Source organism: Herpailurus yagouaroundi, unplaced genomic scaffold (assembly GCF_014898765.1).
Source record: "Herpailurus yagouaroundi ecotype Mexico unplaced genomic scaffold, PumYag 186, whole genome shotgun sequence".
NCBI lineage: Eukaryota > Metazoa > Chordata > Mammalia > Carnivora > Felidae > Herpailurus > Herpailurus yagouaroundi.
In genome coordinates, this window is record NW_024412417.1 from 49,012,443 (window position 1) to 49,029,623 (window position 17,181).

A 17,181-nucleotide genomic window follows, 5' to 3' on the forward strand; every position below is an offset into this window, starting at 1 on the left:
GCCACCCTGGTGCCCCATGAATAAGGCAATTTTAATGCCTGTATGTGTGATATCAGGCTGTGTCTGGCTGACATCTGGCACATTTTTATTCTGCTTCCAGTTTTCACACCAATTAATAACCCTTTAAATGCCACAGACCTCTCTGCCGTGTGGAGGTTCTGTGTCTGTGAGTCTTTCCACTGCTCCGGAACCCTGTGATGGGCACAACCCTCATTACTGCTGGGGTAGTTGGAGGCCTCCAGCTGGGAGCACAGGGGGGCTCGCTCTCTCAGGACTGGACTCCCCATACTGGGAGGAGCGTGAGCCACATAACTTACTGTGTACTCCCAGCAGCACTGAGGCTCTGTGGCCTCTTTCAGGGTCAGCAGATGCTTCCGGAAGCCAGTGGGGAGGGCCAGGTGGGTCCTGGGTCCCCATCTCAGCCAGCACCTGGGTGTGGGTGCCCGGCACAGCACAGTGTGGAGCCAGTCTGCGAGGAAGGGATGGGGCGCCGCTGTGGGGCACACGAGGATGTCACTGCCTCAGAGGCAGGAGGCGGAGAGCTGGAGGGGGGCAGGGAGGAGGGCGGGCAGAGAGAGAAGGGAGCACGGCGGGGCCAGATGCAGGACCAGCTCGTGGGTCTCCACAGAAGGGCCAGATGGTGCGGGTGAGGTGTAAGCAGCAGGAGGGCTCATGAGAGAAAGGGGGGCGGGGAGCAAGCGGACAGCCCTCCTGACCTGACTTCACCTCACCTGAACAGCAGAGGGAAGCCAGGAGCAGACAGGGAAGGTGGTGAGGCCATGGTGTGCGCCGTTCTGTCTCGAGAGAAGGATAAAGAGCAGCCATCTGGACGATGGAGGAGGACCCATCCGTCCTGTGGGTGCCAGGAGGTGCCAGGGGGATCGAGCCCAGACTGCTGCTCCAGAGAAAGGGGATGCCAGTAGATGGCTGGGTGAGTCTGAACCCACAGCATGGGGCCACCCCCTTCTCAAGGGGCCCACAGGCTGCACCTCACCTCCAAGGGAGGCCAGTGCGGCCTCTACGACTGATCACCCCGTTTCACTTTCAAATTTTTAACTTTTTGTTTTGAAACCATCTTGGCCACGGAGGGTGCTATAACAGAACACGGCGGAGTGGGCAGCACACAAACAACAGACATTTACTTTTGCAGTCTGGATGTCTTGCAAGGTGTCTGCAGGGCCGGGTTCTGGTGATCTTCCTACTGCACACGGCACCCTTCCCTCCACGACGGACCCGCGTCTGAGTGTGCGGCTGGCTCTGTGGGTCAGTGTGAATCTGACCAGCACCCTGGTGTCCTCACCACGACAGCTGTGGACAGTCTGCACTGCTGAGGTCCCCGCTTCCTCTTCAGGTGTGTCTTGCCTATTCCTGGCCCTTGCTCTTGCCCACAAACCCTCGAATCAGCCTGTCGGCACCTCTGCTGGGTCCACCGCAGGAGGGTTAGACGTGCCTTCCACCCAAACCATGTACCCACTCATCCAGGTCTCCCTTAAAGGATGTGCACATCTTTCATCAGATTTATTCCTAGGCTTCACACATACACACTATTGTAAATTGCATGTTCTTTTTATTGTCTTTTATTTTTTATTTTTAAAAATTTATATCCAAATTAGTTAGCATATAGTGCAGCATGATGTCAGGAATAGATTCCTTAATGCCCCTTACCATTTAGCCCATCCCCCCTCCCACAACCCCTCCAGTAACCCTCAGTTTCTTCTCCATATTTATGAGTCTCTTATGCTGTGTCCCCTTCCCTGTTTTTATATTATTTTTGTTTTCCTTCCCTTATGTTCCTCTGTTTTGTCTCTTAAAAGTCCTCATATGAGAGGGGCGCCTGGGTGGCGCAGTCGGTTAAGCGTCCGACTTTAGCCAGGTCACGATCTCGCGGTCCGTGAGTTCGAGCCCCGCGTCGGGCTCTGGGCTGATGGCTCAGAGCCTGGAGCCTGTTTCCGATTCTGTGTCTCCCTCTCTCTCTGCCCCTCCCCCGTTCATGCTCTGTCTCTCTCTGTCCCAAAAATAAATAAAAAACGTTGAAAAAAAATTTTTTTAAAAAAGTCCTCATATGAGTGAAGTCATATGGTTTTTGTCTTTCTCTGACTAATTCCACTTAGCATAATAACCTCCAGTTCCATCCACGTAGTTGCCAATGGCAAGATTTCATTCTTTTTGCTTGCCGAGTAATACTCCACCGTATATATGAACCCCATCTTCTTTATCCATTCATCCATCAATGGACATTTGGGCTCTTTCCATACTTTGCCTCTTGTCGATAGTGCTGCTATAAACATGGGGTGCATGTATCCCTTCGAAACAGCACACCTGTATCCCTTGGATAAATGCCTAGTAGTGCAATTGCTGGGTCATAGGGTAGTTCTATTTTTAGTTTTTTGAGGAACCTCCAGACTGTTTTCCAGAGCGGCTGCACCAGCTTGCATTCCCACCAACAATGCAAAAGAGATCCTCCTTCTCCGCATCGTCACCAACATCTGTTGTTGCCTGAGTTGTTAATGTTAGCCATTCTGACAGGTATAAGGTGGTATCTCATTGTGGTTTTGATTTGTATTTCCCTGATGATGAGTGATGGTAAGCATTTTTTCATGTGTCGGTTGGCCATCTGGATGTCTTCTTTGGAGATGTGTCTATTCATGTCTTTTGCCCATTTCTTCACTGGATTATTTGCTTTTTGGGTGTTGAGTTCGATAAGTTCTTTATAGATTTTGGATACTAACCCTTTATCTGATATGTCATTTGCAAATATCTTCTCCCATTCTGTCGGTTGCCTTTTAGTTTTGCTGATTGTTTCCTTCGCTGTGCAGAAGGTTTTTATCTTGATGAGGTCCCAGTAGTTCATTTATGCTTCTGTTTCCCTTGCCTCCAGAGACGTGTTGAGTAAGAAGTTGCTGTGAGCAAGATCAAAGAGGTTTTTGCCTGTTTTCTCTTTGAGGATTTTGGTGGCTTCCTTACATTTAGGCCTTTCATCCATTTTGAGTTTATTTTTGTGTCTGGTGTAAGAAAGTGGTCCAGATTCATTCTTCTGCATGTGCTGTCCAGTTTTCCCAGCACCACTTGCTGAAGAGACTGTCTTTATTCCATCAGATATTCTTTCCTGCTTTGCCAAAGATTAGTTGGCCATACGTTTGTGGGTCCATTTCTGGGTTCTCTATTCTGTTTCATTGATCTGAGTGTCTGTTCTTGTGCCAGTACCATACTGTATTAATGACGACAGCTTTGTAGTATAGCTTGAAGTCTGGGATTGTGATGCCTCCTGCTTTGGTTTTCTTTCTGAAGATTGCTTTGGCTATTCGGGGTCTTTTCCGGTGCCATACAAATCTTAGGATTGTTTGTTCTAGCTCTGTGAAGAATGCTGGTGCTATTTTGATAGGGATTGCATTGACTATGTAGATTGCTTTGGGTAGTATTGACATTTTAACAGTATTTGTTCTTCCTACCCAGGAGCATGGAATCTTTCTCCATTTTATTGTGTCTTCTTCAATGTCTTTCATAAGCTTTCTATAGTTTTCAGCATATGGATTTTTCACCTCTTTGCTTAGATTTATTCCTAGATACTTTATGGTTTTTGGTGCAACTGTAAATGGGATTGATTCCTTGATTTCTCTTTCAGTCGCTTCATTGTTGGTGTATAGGAGTGCAACCGATTTCTGTGCGTTGATTTTATACCCTGCAACTTTGCTAGATTCATGGCTCAACTCTAGAAGTTTTTTGGTGGAATCTTTTGGGTTTTCCATATAGAGTGTCATGTCATCTGTGAAGAGTGAAAGTTTGACCTCCTCCTGGGTGATCTGGATGCCTTCTATTTCTTTGTGTTGTCTGACTGCAGAGGCTAAGACTTCCAATACTATGTTGAGTAACAGTGGGGAGAGTGGACATCCCTGTCTTGTTCCTGACCTTAGGGGGAAAGCTCTCAGTTTTTCCCCCATTGAGGATGATATTAGCATTGGGTCGTTTGCATATGGCTTTTATGATCTTGAGGTATGCTCCTTCTATCCCTACTTTCTTGAGATTTTTATCAAGAAAGGATGCTGTATTTTGTCAAATGCTTTCCCTGCATCTACTGAGAGGATCATACGGTTCTTGTCCTTTTATTGATGTGATGAATCACGTTAATTGTTTTGCGGAGCACGTTCTTTTTAAAAACAAAATCGGGACATATAACATATACAGACAAATGTACAAAACACAGAGATAAGTTTAATGAGCAATTATGATTCAACACTGGTGTCGCCATCACTCACCAACAAATAAAACGAGGCAGCATCCAAGACACAGCCACATCACACCTGTTTGGCCCGAGGACACCACGATCCTGAGTTTTAAGGCAACCGTTTTCCTTGCTTTTATAGTCCAAACATCTTTGAAGATAACCCTAAACAAATTTTTTGAGGTGTGTCTATTTTTCAATCACACATTCACGCAATAAAACTATTTTTTGTGTGTCTCGTTTCTTTCACTTGCAACCGAAACCCACTGACGCCGTCTACCTGGCTGCAGCCCGCCCAAGCGCACAGTGCACAGTGCTGCACTGCCAGAAGCTGTCACACGGTTTTGTGTGTGTGCATGTGTTTTTCTTAATGTTTTTATTTATTTTTGAGAGACAGAGAGAGACAGAGTATGAGCAGAAGAGGGGCAGAGAGGGAAGGAGACACAGCATCTGAAGCAGGCTCCAGGCTCCGAGCTGTCAGCACAGAGCCCGACGCGGGGCTCGAACTCACGGACTGTGAGATCATGACCTGAGCCGAAGTCGGACGCTTAACCGACTGAGCCACCCAGGCGCCCCTGTGTGCGTGTGTTTTTACGTTTGTCTGTCGGTTTGTTTGTTTAAGTAATCTCTATACCCAACATGGGGCTCAAACTCACAATCCCGAGATCAAGAGTCCACTCAGGTGGACTTGAGCCAGTCAGGTGCCTGGGTTACATGTTTTTAACATCTGAGTGGTTTGCCATCTGGGACTATGTTTCACAACTCTGCTGTGCACATCCTCACCCATGAGCCCTGCGCAGGGGCTGCAGAAGCCTGCAGAGGTAAGACGCTGGGTCCCGGGAGTGCACACCAACTGTCCAGAGGACCCCGACTTGCTCCCCCCTGAAGTGTGCCCAGCAATGCTGCTTGCTCCTCACCTTCACCCGCTGGTAGTGTCCAATTTTTACATTGTTAAATTTATAATTTTCTGATTGGTGATGGTGTACAGAAACACATTTTGTACATTACTTAAAAATTTTTTTTTAATTTATTTTGAGAGAGAGACTGCAAGTGAGGGAGGGGCAGAGAGAGCGGTGGGGAGACAGAGAATCCCAAGCAGGCTCTGCACTGTCAACACGGAGCCTGATGCGGGACTCAAACTCGTGAACCATGAGATCGTGACCTGAGCCAAAATCAAGAGCCAGACGCTTAACCAACTGAGCCCCCCAGGTGCTTCTGTATATTACTTTTATAAGTAATCTTCCTCAATTTTCCTATTGACTCTAACAATTTACTATACATTCACCTGGGAATAAACAAGGAAGAGCCCTCTTGTCATTTGTGTGTAATGTAACGGAACTGTCTTTGTAGACGATGTTAACGATCTGGCAAATAAACAGAATAACTCACTATGACATATATTCAGGTGCAAGTTCACTTTCAATTAGTGAAACGCAGGATCTGGGGGACTCCTGGATCTGAAGGTTGGCATCTTTAAACAATTCTGGAAAACTCTCCGTGTCCACATTTTTTTTTTTATTAATTTTTTTTTTCAACGTTTATTTATTTTTGGGACAGAGAGAGACAGAGCATGAATGGGCTAGAGAGAGAGGGAGACACAGAATCGGAAACAGGCTCCAGGCTCTGAGCCATCAGCCCAGAGCCCGACGTGGGGCTCAAACTCATGGACCGTGAGATCGTGACCTGGTTGAAGTCGGACGCTTAACCGACTGCGCCACCCAGGCGCCCCTCCGTGTCCACATTTTGAAGCAAACCTCCCAATGCTCTGCCTCCTTCTGGGCCCCACGGGGCCCTCACTCGTGTCGTGGAGCCTGCACATCCCGCTCCATCTTGCCTGCCACGCCAGATCGCCCCTTCAGTCCCTCTTCCTACTTCATTCGTTCTCTCTTCAGCTGTGTTAAAGCTACTGGTCCTTCTCCAGTGTCATTCGTTCCTCGGGGTCTTTCGTTCTCCACTCACACGTGCAAGTTCCTCACGCTTCTGGAAACTCAGCGATTCTGTAACTGATGATTCCAGTATAGGCATCTTTAATGGGCCTCTCCCTGCCAGTCTCACTCCGGATGCTCTGTTTCCCTAGATGTCTGTCCTCTGACTCTGACTTCTCTGCGCTCCCTCTCTGCCTGCAACAGGACTGCTCTGCACTACGGGAATAAATCTGGCCCCACAGTGCGACGTCTCCACAGGGTCCACACCTGCCCTCACCTTGCTGTCCACGGGATGCTTCAAAATGCTCAGCGTGCTTCCCAGGCCTGCCATCACCCTCCTATCCACAGACGTCCCTCAGCTGCCCCATAGAGAACCCAGAGACTAGGTGTCCCTCCTCCCCAAAGATGTCCCTTAGCTGCCTCACAGAGAGCCCAGAGTGGAGATGTCTCTCCTCTCCACAGACGTCCCTTAGCTGCCCCACAAAGAAGCCCAGGTTTAGGTGTCCCTCCTGTCCACAGACATCCCTCAGGTGCCCCACAGAGAGCCAGAGCGAGGAGGTGTCCCTTCAGTGCAGCTTGCCCTTGACACCCTACACGAGCACATGGCCTACCCCGCATCCAATCCCACGCTCCCATCAACAAACTTTTCACACCCAACATACAGGCTGGTAACCCTGCCACTGACTTACAGAACCCCGAGTACCCCCTTCAGGGAATCGCTGCTTTGCTGTGGGTCACCGCACCCAACAGGGACATCTTGAGAGCCCAGCACAGGGAGGAGTCCACTGTCTTTGTAAGCTGCACCTCTCCTCCTTCTTGCGCCTGCAGTCAAACTGGGCTGCTCTCAGGGGACGGACTCTGTGGTTTCCTGCGACCCCCACCCACCACATGTCAGTCATCCTGTGTGAGGAAGAACAGAGTGTCCTGGGGACAAAGGCTGGGAGAGAATGTCCCGGAACTGTGAGGACAGGAGGCAGGCCTGCAGGCTGTGCCGTCCAGGCTGCAGCCACCCCTCAAGACCAGCGGCTGTGGAAGATGGGGCAGGAGTCCCCTCGTCATCTCCCGGTCTGCCCCTTCCAGGACCATCCCCCACCACAACCACCGGTTTGCTGCTCACGTGAAAATCTGCTTCCCCAACTGCCCCACGGCACTGAGTGGGACTGCGCCAACCCTGCTTCTCCACACGACATGAATGTGCCAAGTGGCCCTCTTCCCTGCCATGAGGCAGGTCTTGACCTAGCACAGAGACCCTCACCCCTGCTCCAACCGCCTTCACCTGCTTGCAGCACCCTGATGGCTGCCAGCTGGCCATTCCCCTCAGTGTAGACACAGCAACATTCTAACACTGTGAATTGGGTCGCTGTACCTGGGAAACCCTCGGCAGCTTGAGCCATCCCAGGGACAACATGCACTCCCAGAAAACTCACGCTTCCCACTCTCGGCTTCCTGATCTGGCCAAGCTCTCCTCACAGGACAGCCGGCCACTTGTATCTCCACCCCCGGAGCCACTTACACAGGCACCTCCTCTCAGCTACCTGGCAAATACTGGGACACCAAAGGATGGCATCCTGTACTCAGAGGCACCCATGCATACGGGCCAAAGAGCATGAAAGGGACCCGCAGATGCTGCAAAGAAGACAGGCCGGCTGACCAAGGGCTATCTCCACCCAAGGCAGGAAAGGAAGTAAGGGACAGAGTGGGGGGACCCCCAAGAAGACACCTGGATGCAGAGGCCTGGAGGCCAGGGCAGGAGCTTGCTTGAGTGAAGGGCCAGGGCAGGAGGCTTGAGTCTTGCTTGAGTGAAGAGAGAAACCCTGAGAATGGCTCTCGGCAGGGCTGATATGATCTCACTCAAGCTGATTCATAGGGAACAAGGATGGAGACTTCTGGAAGGCCAGGCAGGAGCCAGCCCCAAGGTCAGGTTGGGCATGGGGCACGGACCCCCAGGCGGGTGAGAGGCTGCTGGAGGGCAGGAATGGAAGGTCGGCTGCGTGCTGGGCTCCCTGAGGGGAGGAAGTGCGGCACCCTTGCGCCCCCAGGCGGCCACCCCACGGTGGTCCCTGCACCCTGCCCCCTCACACAGCTGTGCTGCTCTGCTATCCCGGCCTCACAGTGACGGATTTGACCAGAACAACGTCCACAAAAGCCCCCAGAAGACTGTTCTGGCAGAAAAGCTCCCAAAGGGCTGAACTGAACATTCTAAGCCCTAAAGAAGCAAGACCAACTCTTATTTTTGCTTTAAATACACTTTTAAGTGAATCTGATGGCTATAACTCTCTCTCTAAACAAAGAATACCGTCTGTTCCCTTTTTGGCACACTCCTGTGTGTGCGTGGGTAGAACCCCACTTTTTCAGAAGAATGTTCTGGTCACCCCTGGGGTACAGCATTGAACCAAGACCCGTGGGGAGCCAGAGGGCAGAGAATGCATATAGGATGTGGATCCCTGCACAGAGTAAGGAGGAGACACAGCAGAGCTGGGGCTGGGCCGGTGCTCAGCTCCCCCACCCAGACCCCTGCCAGGCAGGCTGGGGAGAGGGAGCTTTGTGTGGCCTGGGGATAACCACCTCCTTGCTGGAGTAAGTGCTGTCTATGCCCAGCGCTCGGCCCATGGGGCCGGCATGGTGCACGGACACGCAGTCACCAGCCATGTGACAACGAACTGTGCTCCAACTGCCCCTGTGGGCTTCCCTGCCAGAAGAGGCCCAACACTGCAGGCGACGGACTGGCAGTAGTATCTGAGGTGAGTCCGTGAAAAGGAGCGGCCAGCTGGCCTGTGGCGCCCTCAGTGTGCTGGGAGCAGTGCGCACGAAGTCAACACAGAGGGCCCTTCCAGCCTCCCCGGTTCTTACAGATACTCACTTGCAGACAATGATGTGTTCAAATAAGTATTTCCTGAAATAACGTAATGAGTGTCAGGTATGTGCCAGGCAACTGACCAGGTGAAAGGGACACAACAGTGACCAAGCACATTCTCTGCCCTCCAGATTCTTTTTTTTTTTTTTTAATTTTTTTTTCAACGTTTATTTATTTTTGCGACAGAGAGAGACAGAGCATGAACGGGGGAGGGGCAGAGAGAGAGGGAGACACAGAATCGGAAACAGGCTCCAGGCTCTGAGCCATCAGCCCAGAGCCTGACGCGGGGCTCGAACTCATGGACCGCGAGATCGTGACCTGGCTGAAGTCGGACGCCCAACCGACTGCGCCACCCAGGCGCCCCTCTGCCCTCCAGATTCTTATGACAAGTGCTGGACCCACTCACTGGGGAAAGGAGTGTTTTCAACAAATGGGGCTGGGACAGCTGCATGTGCTGCACATGCAAGAAAAGGAAGCTGGACCCCTACCTCACACCACACACGGAAGTTAACTCAAGGTGGATCAAAGACCTAAACGTAAGAGCTGAAGCTATAAATCTTGGAAGAAAACATAGGGGTAAATCTTCATGACCGTGGATTTGGCCATGGATTCTTGGACCTGACACTAAAAACATGAGCAACAAAAGAAAAATAGATAAGTTGGACTTGATCAAAATTTGAAACTTTTGTGCTACCAACAATACCATTAAGAAAGTGAAGGGGCCCCTGGGGGCTCAGTCTGTTGAGCATCTGACTTTGGCTCAGGTCATGATCTCATGGCTCGTGGGTTCGAGCCCCACGTCGAGCTCTCTGCCGACAGCTCGAAGCCCGGAGCCTGCTTCGGATTCTGTGTCTCCCTTGCTCTCTGCCCCTCCCCCACTCGTGCTCTGTCTCGGTCTCTCAAAATAAATAAATGTTAAAAAGAAACCCAACGGGGCGCCTGGGTGGCGCAGTCGGTTAAGCGTCCGACTTCAGCCAGGTCATGATCTCGCGGTCCGTGAGTTCGAGCCCCGCGTCGGGCTCTGGGCTGATGGCTCAGAGCCTGGAGCCTGTTTCCGATTCTGTGTCTCCCTCTCTCTCTGCCCCTCCCCCATTCATGCTCTGTCTCTCTCTGTCTCAAAAATAAATAAACGTTGAAAAAAATATATTAAAAAAAAAAATAAAAAGAACCCCCCCCCCAAAAAAAAAGAAAGAAAGAAAAGAAAAGAAAGTGAAAAGACAGCCACGGAATGGGAAAATACATTTGCAAATCACGTATCTGATAAAGGACTTGTATCCAGAACGCATAAAGAACTCTTACAAGACAAATGCCCAATTAAAAAAATGGGCAAAAAATCTGAAGAGGCATTTCTCCAAAGAAGATAAACAAAAAGCCAACAAGCACACAAAACGGTGCTTGACATCAACAGTCAACAGAGAAGGGCAAACCCAACCACGATGAGACTCCACACCGATGAGACTGTAGAATGGCTACGGTAATTTCTTAAAACCATAACGACAAGTATTGGAGAAGATACGGAGAAACTGTGACCTTCATACCCTGCCGGTGGGAACTTAAAATGGTACATCCACTCTGACAGAGTGTGGCAGCTCCTAGAAAGTTAAGACAAAGTTACCACAAGACCCGGCATTTCTCTGACCCAAGAGCAACAGAAACCTGCACAGAAGTGTTCACATAGCGTGAGTCATAATAGAGAGAATGTGGAAACAACACAAATACCCATCACCTGACAAACGGATCAACATGGGATGCATCTACACGAGAGGATGTGCCCCGAAAACTGCTGTGACGTGGATGAACCTTGAAAACATTACTTTGAGTAAAAAAGGCCAGTCATAAAAGACTACCTGTTGTATGATTCCATTTATTTAAACCGTCAGGAGCAGAAAAATCCATAGGGACATGGCAGATTAGTGGTTGCCAGGGCTGGGGCGGGGGGCGGGGTGGGGTCAGCTGCCAAAGGGGTTTCTTGGTGGGGTCGTAAAAACGCAGACAGTGGTGATGGCTGCATAACTTCTCGAACGTACTAAAAACACTGTACACTTTGAAGGGTAAGTTAATTTATGTGAACTGTGTATCATTGAAAAAAAAGGACTGCCACTTCAGGGGAGCCTAGCAGGTCGAAGCAGGGGTTGCATGGTGGGGTGCTCGCCACAGAAGGCAGTGGGGAGGAGCGGAGGCTTCCCAGGTCACAGCTGGTGCTGCCCAGACAGACAAGCACAGAGGCTGACAGGGCGGGACTGACCTCTGGGCTCCAGTGTGAGTTGGCCACGACCTGAGCAGGTACCACGACATCAGTAAGTGCTCAGCTCCTAGTTGCCCCCCACCAGCCCCTTGAATGCACCCCCCCCTTGAATCGGCCCTCCTCGGCACCAGCCCCCCTCCCGTCCTGCGCACAGTGCGTGCCTGCCCACCTCAGCGCCCCGTGCTGCCCCTGCTCTGTGCCGCCTTCTCGCCCGCAAAGCCTGCCGTTGCAGGGACGTCGCCCATGTTCACATCAGCCTCTTCCACCCTTTACAGGTTGTTGGCACCCAGTAGAGATATCGCCTGTCCTCAGACCTCACATTCACACTCTGTCCCAAACTCCCATCGCCCCATCGTCGGACACGTCCTCTTGTGTGGCTGCGGCCTTGTCATTCCACTGCTTCCTACCTGTAGCCAGTGTGGCCACAAAGACTCCACGTCCCAGACCCTGGCAGACACCGAACCCACTCTCACTGCTAAGTGAATTCATCAATGCAGACAGCACCCTAAGAGCAAAACCAGGGGATGGGCTGGAATGCCCACAACGTCCCCCAGCAAGAAGTGGCTGCGCGTGCCATGCCCTCTTGTCCCCTCGCTCCACTGGCCTCGCTGCCCCGTCAGCGTCTGCCTTCCTCCTGCAGGAGGGCCAGATGATGCTGAGTCCCCCGCCCGACAGCCCTGCCTAAAGGAAAACCCCTCTGCATCGCCTGACCAAGGGCTCTGTTCAGTGTCGTGGCCCAGTTACTGAACTGGGGCCTGGGCCTGGTGGTCCCTCACAGAGGGAGCAAGGGTTGCACGTGTGGAACCTCGGTTAGAGCACGAGCACCACCCGGGAAGGGGAGGGCAGCAAGCACACGGCCCTGCCCACCTCCAGGTGCTGCTCTGCACACGGTGTGCATTTCTACGTTTCAGGAAACACGAAGCTCACACCTATTGAAGAAAACTGGCAATGAAGCATACCAGAGCAAACAGCACAGGGCTCAAACCTCACAGGCCTTGTCTGCTCTGCTGACAGTGTCCTGGGCAGATACTGTTGGACCCACCACGATGTCCAACTATTCTTCCAGACCTGTAGCTTCAGCCTGAGTCTCTTTGACCGTCTGTGTCCCATGAGCACAGGGAGAGGCATGCATGCCCTTCCTCGCACAGTCTTCCCTTCTAGGCCTTGGTCAAGGGATGCCCCAGCAAACTGCCTTGGCAAGACCCAGGGCCCCAGAACACTTGCACATGCTCATTCCTGAGCCTGCCCGGTGACACTGGCATCAGCAGCTCCTTTCACACTGTCCCAGAGCCACCACGGGGTGAGGCGCCAGGTCAACACAACACCACACTGAGACCAGTGTGTGAGCCTGGGCTGCTCGTCCACGACCACAGCAGCCACAGTCCTTCCCTCAGAGCCACAGCAGAGCCACACAGCTCTCGGTTCTCAGTGCGCAATCAGGCCCCACATGAAACGGAGAAGTGACTGGGCAGATGAGAATCAACTCCAAGCCCCACTCCCTGTGCCTGGCAGGACCGGCACTCTGAGCACCAAGGACATCAGGAACATTAGCACCTTGGGAAAGGACGGGACAAAGCAAAGATGACAGACAGTGCCACAGGACCAAGACACCAGCAAGAACATGGTCCTGGGCACACGTCCAGCAAGGCACTCGATCTTCACGGGTGAATGAACGAATGATGGGCCTCTGTCAGGGGCCAGAACACATCACAGCCGGCATTTCCCCCCAAATTAGCCTACGGTCTGGATACGCTGCCAATGAGAATCCCAACAGGACATCTTTTCTGGGTAGGGGACAGACTGACTATCATTTATACCAAGAGGAGGCAAAAGCATTTTGAAAAGGGCTGGAGGGGGCATATGAAGGCCCAACAGGAGGCCAAGGCAGGCTGTGTGCTCAAGTGCGCACACAGACGCATGGATGGAAAAGAAAGCCCCTCACAGATCTGTCCCCTTGGGAGACAGGTGACATTCACAACCTAGGCCAACTGTCTATACGGAAAGCAGCCCAGTTGGATTCACACGAATCCAAACCTTGAAGTATCCAGAAGAGCCTGAAGACCTCAGTCAGGAAAGGGTTTATGAAATCAGACAGAAAAGACGGGAAGGCACAAGAAAGCCAGTGAGACAGATGACATTGGAGTTTAACATGTTTGTTCATCAAAAACCAACCAAATAACATGAAAAGTAAGTACAGAGACAAAATATTCCATGCGTGTAATCCAATCACATACCTAGAGTACAAAGGAAAGCCTACAAATCAGAAAGGTTAAGACAAATGATTCAGCAGAAAGAAAAGGATGAGAGATTATTCTCAGAGGAAGAAGACTGAGGAGACAACACTCCCTAGGTGTCAGGTACGGATGCTGAAGCCACAGGCCAACCACCAACCACGAAGGAACTTCTGGTGGAGCCGGCACACGGCAGTGGGGCAGGGGGGATCTGGCATCTACGCTGCTTTCAGGGCCCTGAGTGCAGGGATAGCCCTTGGGACCCAGCGGCACATGCACCATGGGAGGGAGAGCTGGTTGCTACGTGTCCTGCCCGGTGCCGACAGCGCCCTAGGAGGTACGTGAGCCGCGGGAAGTCAGCTGCGAGGAGAGTGGGCCTGAGAGGAGCAGGCACATGCGGTCTGTGGGTCAGAATGTGCCCAGGTCAGGACATACAGAACACACGCAAAGGTCGACGGAACCGGCAGAAGGGCGGAGGCAGACTTACGAAGCCAAGCACAAGACATCGCGGATCGGGGCCTTTAATAAATGGTGCTGGACAGCTGGACAGCATTTGGTGAACGGAAAAGGCAGGTCCATACCTCACAAAACACAAGAATGAGCTCCAAGTGGACCTGAGCTCTACACACAAGAACAAAACGATACCAGCACCATGAGAAAACTCTGTCTTTCCCCATAACCTCAACAAAGGGAAAGATTTTCTAATTGTGACTAAACGTCCAGATGCACCAAAAGAAAAAATTAATAGAGTATAAAGTGAAAAATATTTTGTTTTTTGGGACACATTTGATGAAAATATTAAATATTTAAAAAAGTCTTTAATGTTTATTTATTTTTGAGACAGAGAGAGACAGCGTGAACTAGGGAGGGTCAGAGAGAGAGGGAGACACAGAATCCAAAACAGGCTCCAGGCTCTGATCTGTCAGCACAGAGCCGGATGTGGGGCTCGAACTCACAGACCATGAGATCATGACCTGAGCTGAAGTCGGATGCCCAACCAACTGAGCCACCCAGGCGCCCCAAAAATATTAAATATTTTAATATAAATTACAGACAAAGGGCTCTAATCCTTCACATATGGATTTGAACAAAAAAAAAAACCCATAAAAATACCATAGAAAAATGGGAAAAGGAGACATTCCACTTCTCCTGGTATTAGACATAAAACCCAAGCTGAGTGGAGACCCATTGCCCCTACCCCAGGCGCCATCCAAGGGAGGCCGTGGGCAGACGGGCACAGCACACAGGACTCCACGGAGGGCATGCAGCGGCCAACACATCTATGGCCCTGTGGCCCCTCGTCTGGATGTACCTGGAGACATACCTCTGACAACACAAAATTACAAAGCACAGGCTTTGCACTGCAGCACCCTTGTAACTGCACAATATTGGAAGCTGCCAAGATACGCAACTCAAGACTGGCTGAACACTACGGTGGGCATGCACAGAGTGATCCAGGGATCCTCACAAACACAGGAAGTAAACCAGAAAAACCACCGGCCAGAGGCCTGCACAGAGGTCTGGGAAGGAGTGGTCCTTCTCTGAATGTATGTGCTGCATAGTTTTGTCTTTTAGAGCTATGTTAATGGTCTATGTGTTTACAAAACAAAATTAAAGCAACAGGAGAGAAGGGAGAAGGAAAAAACTCAATGGAAATGGAAACAAATGAACCCAACTGTATTTCAATGAGCATCACAACCACAACCAAAGGGAAAGAACTAATCCAAGGGAGAACAGGACTAGACTCTGTATTCAGTTTTTGAGCAGAGTGCACATGGGGGGTGGAGTACAAAGAAATTCTGACCTTATTTTGAGTGTTTTATATATGTGTGTATATATACATACACACACACACACACACACACACACACACACACGGAACAGGTGAAGCAATTCCGAAATGGTTTGCAGATAGGCTATCAGATGAGCAAACGAGTACACATGCTGATGCTCTTGGGAGCAGGCGGCTGCCAAGAAGAGCAGACCCTCGGGGAAAGCGCTGGAACTGGAGGAACTGGAGTGAACTTAGCACTTTTAATGTGTGTACATAGATGCACACACACATTTTCTTGTCTGCTTAAAGGGCCAAGAAGCAAACAGAGTGCCAGAGCCGCGAGTATGCCAAGCCCTCAGACTGGCCCTCCAATACCCATCTTCCTGGAAAGGAACCAGGGCTGCTCAGAGAAGCAGCCGCCTGCAGGCGGGGCGGCAGCATAAGATGTGCCTGGAGCCACAAGGAAGGAGCATCCAAGAGGCACGGACACGTAGCAGAAGGAACCTCACCGGCCCCACCTGGGACAATGCAAGCACCAAAGCAATTAAATGCAAGAACGAACTACAGACCCTGTAAAACAGAAAGGAATTTCTGAGTCCGTACTGGGAATGAAGAGAGGAATCCACGAGCAGGGACAAGGGGTGCAGAGTGCCGGCTGTAGGCCCCTCCATAGCAGGGAAGTCAGCGCTCTGCACGCATCCCAGGAAAGACTGAGCTGTGTAAGAAACGAGCAGAACGCCCAAAGCAGTGACGGGCAGGGTGGCGAGGGGAGAGTGGAGGAGCAGTAGGTGGCTGTGTGTCTGCAGAGGTGAGACCCCGGGAACGGCAGGACACGGCTGGGCGGCATCTACTAAGAAATCGGCAAACACAAAGCAGCGCTCCATTTGAAAGGGCAGCTATTGCCTTAAAAAGTGTCGGTGTCACAAAAGGCAGGGAACCTTCCAGATTATAAAAGGCGAAGGGGCCGCACAGCAGCAGCAAGTCCGGTAGGGCGAGTGTCTCAGGAGGGGCTGGAAGCACCGTGAAGGGTGACAGGAACCAGCTGCCAAAGGCTGGACCACGAGGCAGAGGAGACGGGAGACGTGCCCCACATGCCCCCCAAAAACGGCACCGCGCCGAGGGAGGGGGTGCACAGAGGCCACAGGGTGAAGGGCAAGGCGGTGCAAGTATCCAGTGCACCGTTTCTGCTCTTGCAACTTTTCTGTAAGTGTGGGATTATTTACAAATAAAGCTGAAAACGAGAAACATTAAAACGATGAACTGCCTTGGTGTGGACTGGTGCCCGGAGGGGCGCACGGAGTTGGGTCCACCGTTGGCCTGCAGGGCATCTGGGCCCCCTCCCTCTGCAGCAGGAACCCGGGGGCGGGGCTTCCAAGGGAGCACATCAAATCCCGAAGAAAGCAGGGCTCACCCCTGGCAGCAAAGCCCTGGCAGCCCCGCTGGCTGCTGGTCCTTCTCTGAAAGGAAGAAAACCAGTCCTCTGATGACTCGGCCCACACAGACGGCTTCCGCTTACCTCGTGCTCGACCCTGAAATCCGGGGCTCCTGCACGCCAGCATCATGGCTGTCACATTCATAATCCCTCGTCTGGGACATTGCAGTCTTTTCCTGAGGCCCCAGGCGGACAGAAGTCAGAGGATCATCGGGACTCTCCCTCCACTGTCAGTCAGGAAGGCACCGCCCTGTGAGAGAGCAGAAGCCTCTAAGCACATAAACTCGGAAAACATCTTTGGGTTTGGGGAACCCGAAACGGCCCAGCCCAGCCCAGCCCCTCACAGCCCAGTGCGCTGGCCAGAGTAAGGAACATCCAGGCCCGAGCGCAGTTTCTCTGCTCCCTGTGCCTGGCCCCTGAACCCCAGCCCACAGGAGGGCACCCAGGCCCCTTGCCAGCTGACCCTGGGGAAGCTGCTGCCACCTCTCAGACACAATGTCC

General features: G+C 51.6%; 1 protein-coding gene across 3 annotated transcripts in view; it reads right to left on the minus strand.

Annotated features, from left to right (window-relative positions):
- Window positions 1–16,930, minus strand: part of ARHGAP39 (Rho GTPase activating protein 39) — a 64,176-nt gene extending 47,246 nt beyond the window's left edge. For all 3 annotated transcript variants that reach the window (XM_040494787.1, XM_040494785.1, XM_040494784.1), the window contains exon 1: window positions 16,765–16,930. In XM_040494787.1, coding sequence (XP_040350721.1) covers window positions 16,765–16,844 — 80 coding nt within the window. In that variant the 5' untranslated portion in view covers window positions 16,845–16,930. The remainder of the gene's footprint in view (window positions 1–16,764) is intronic.
- Between the last annotated feature and the right edge of the window lie 251 nt (window positions 16,931–17,181).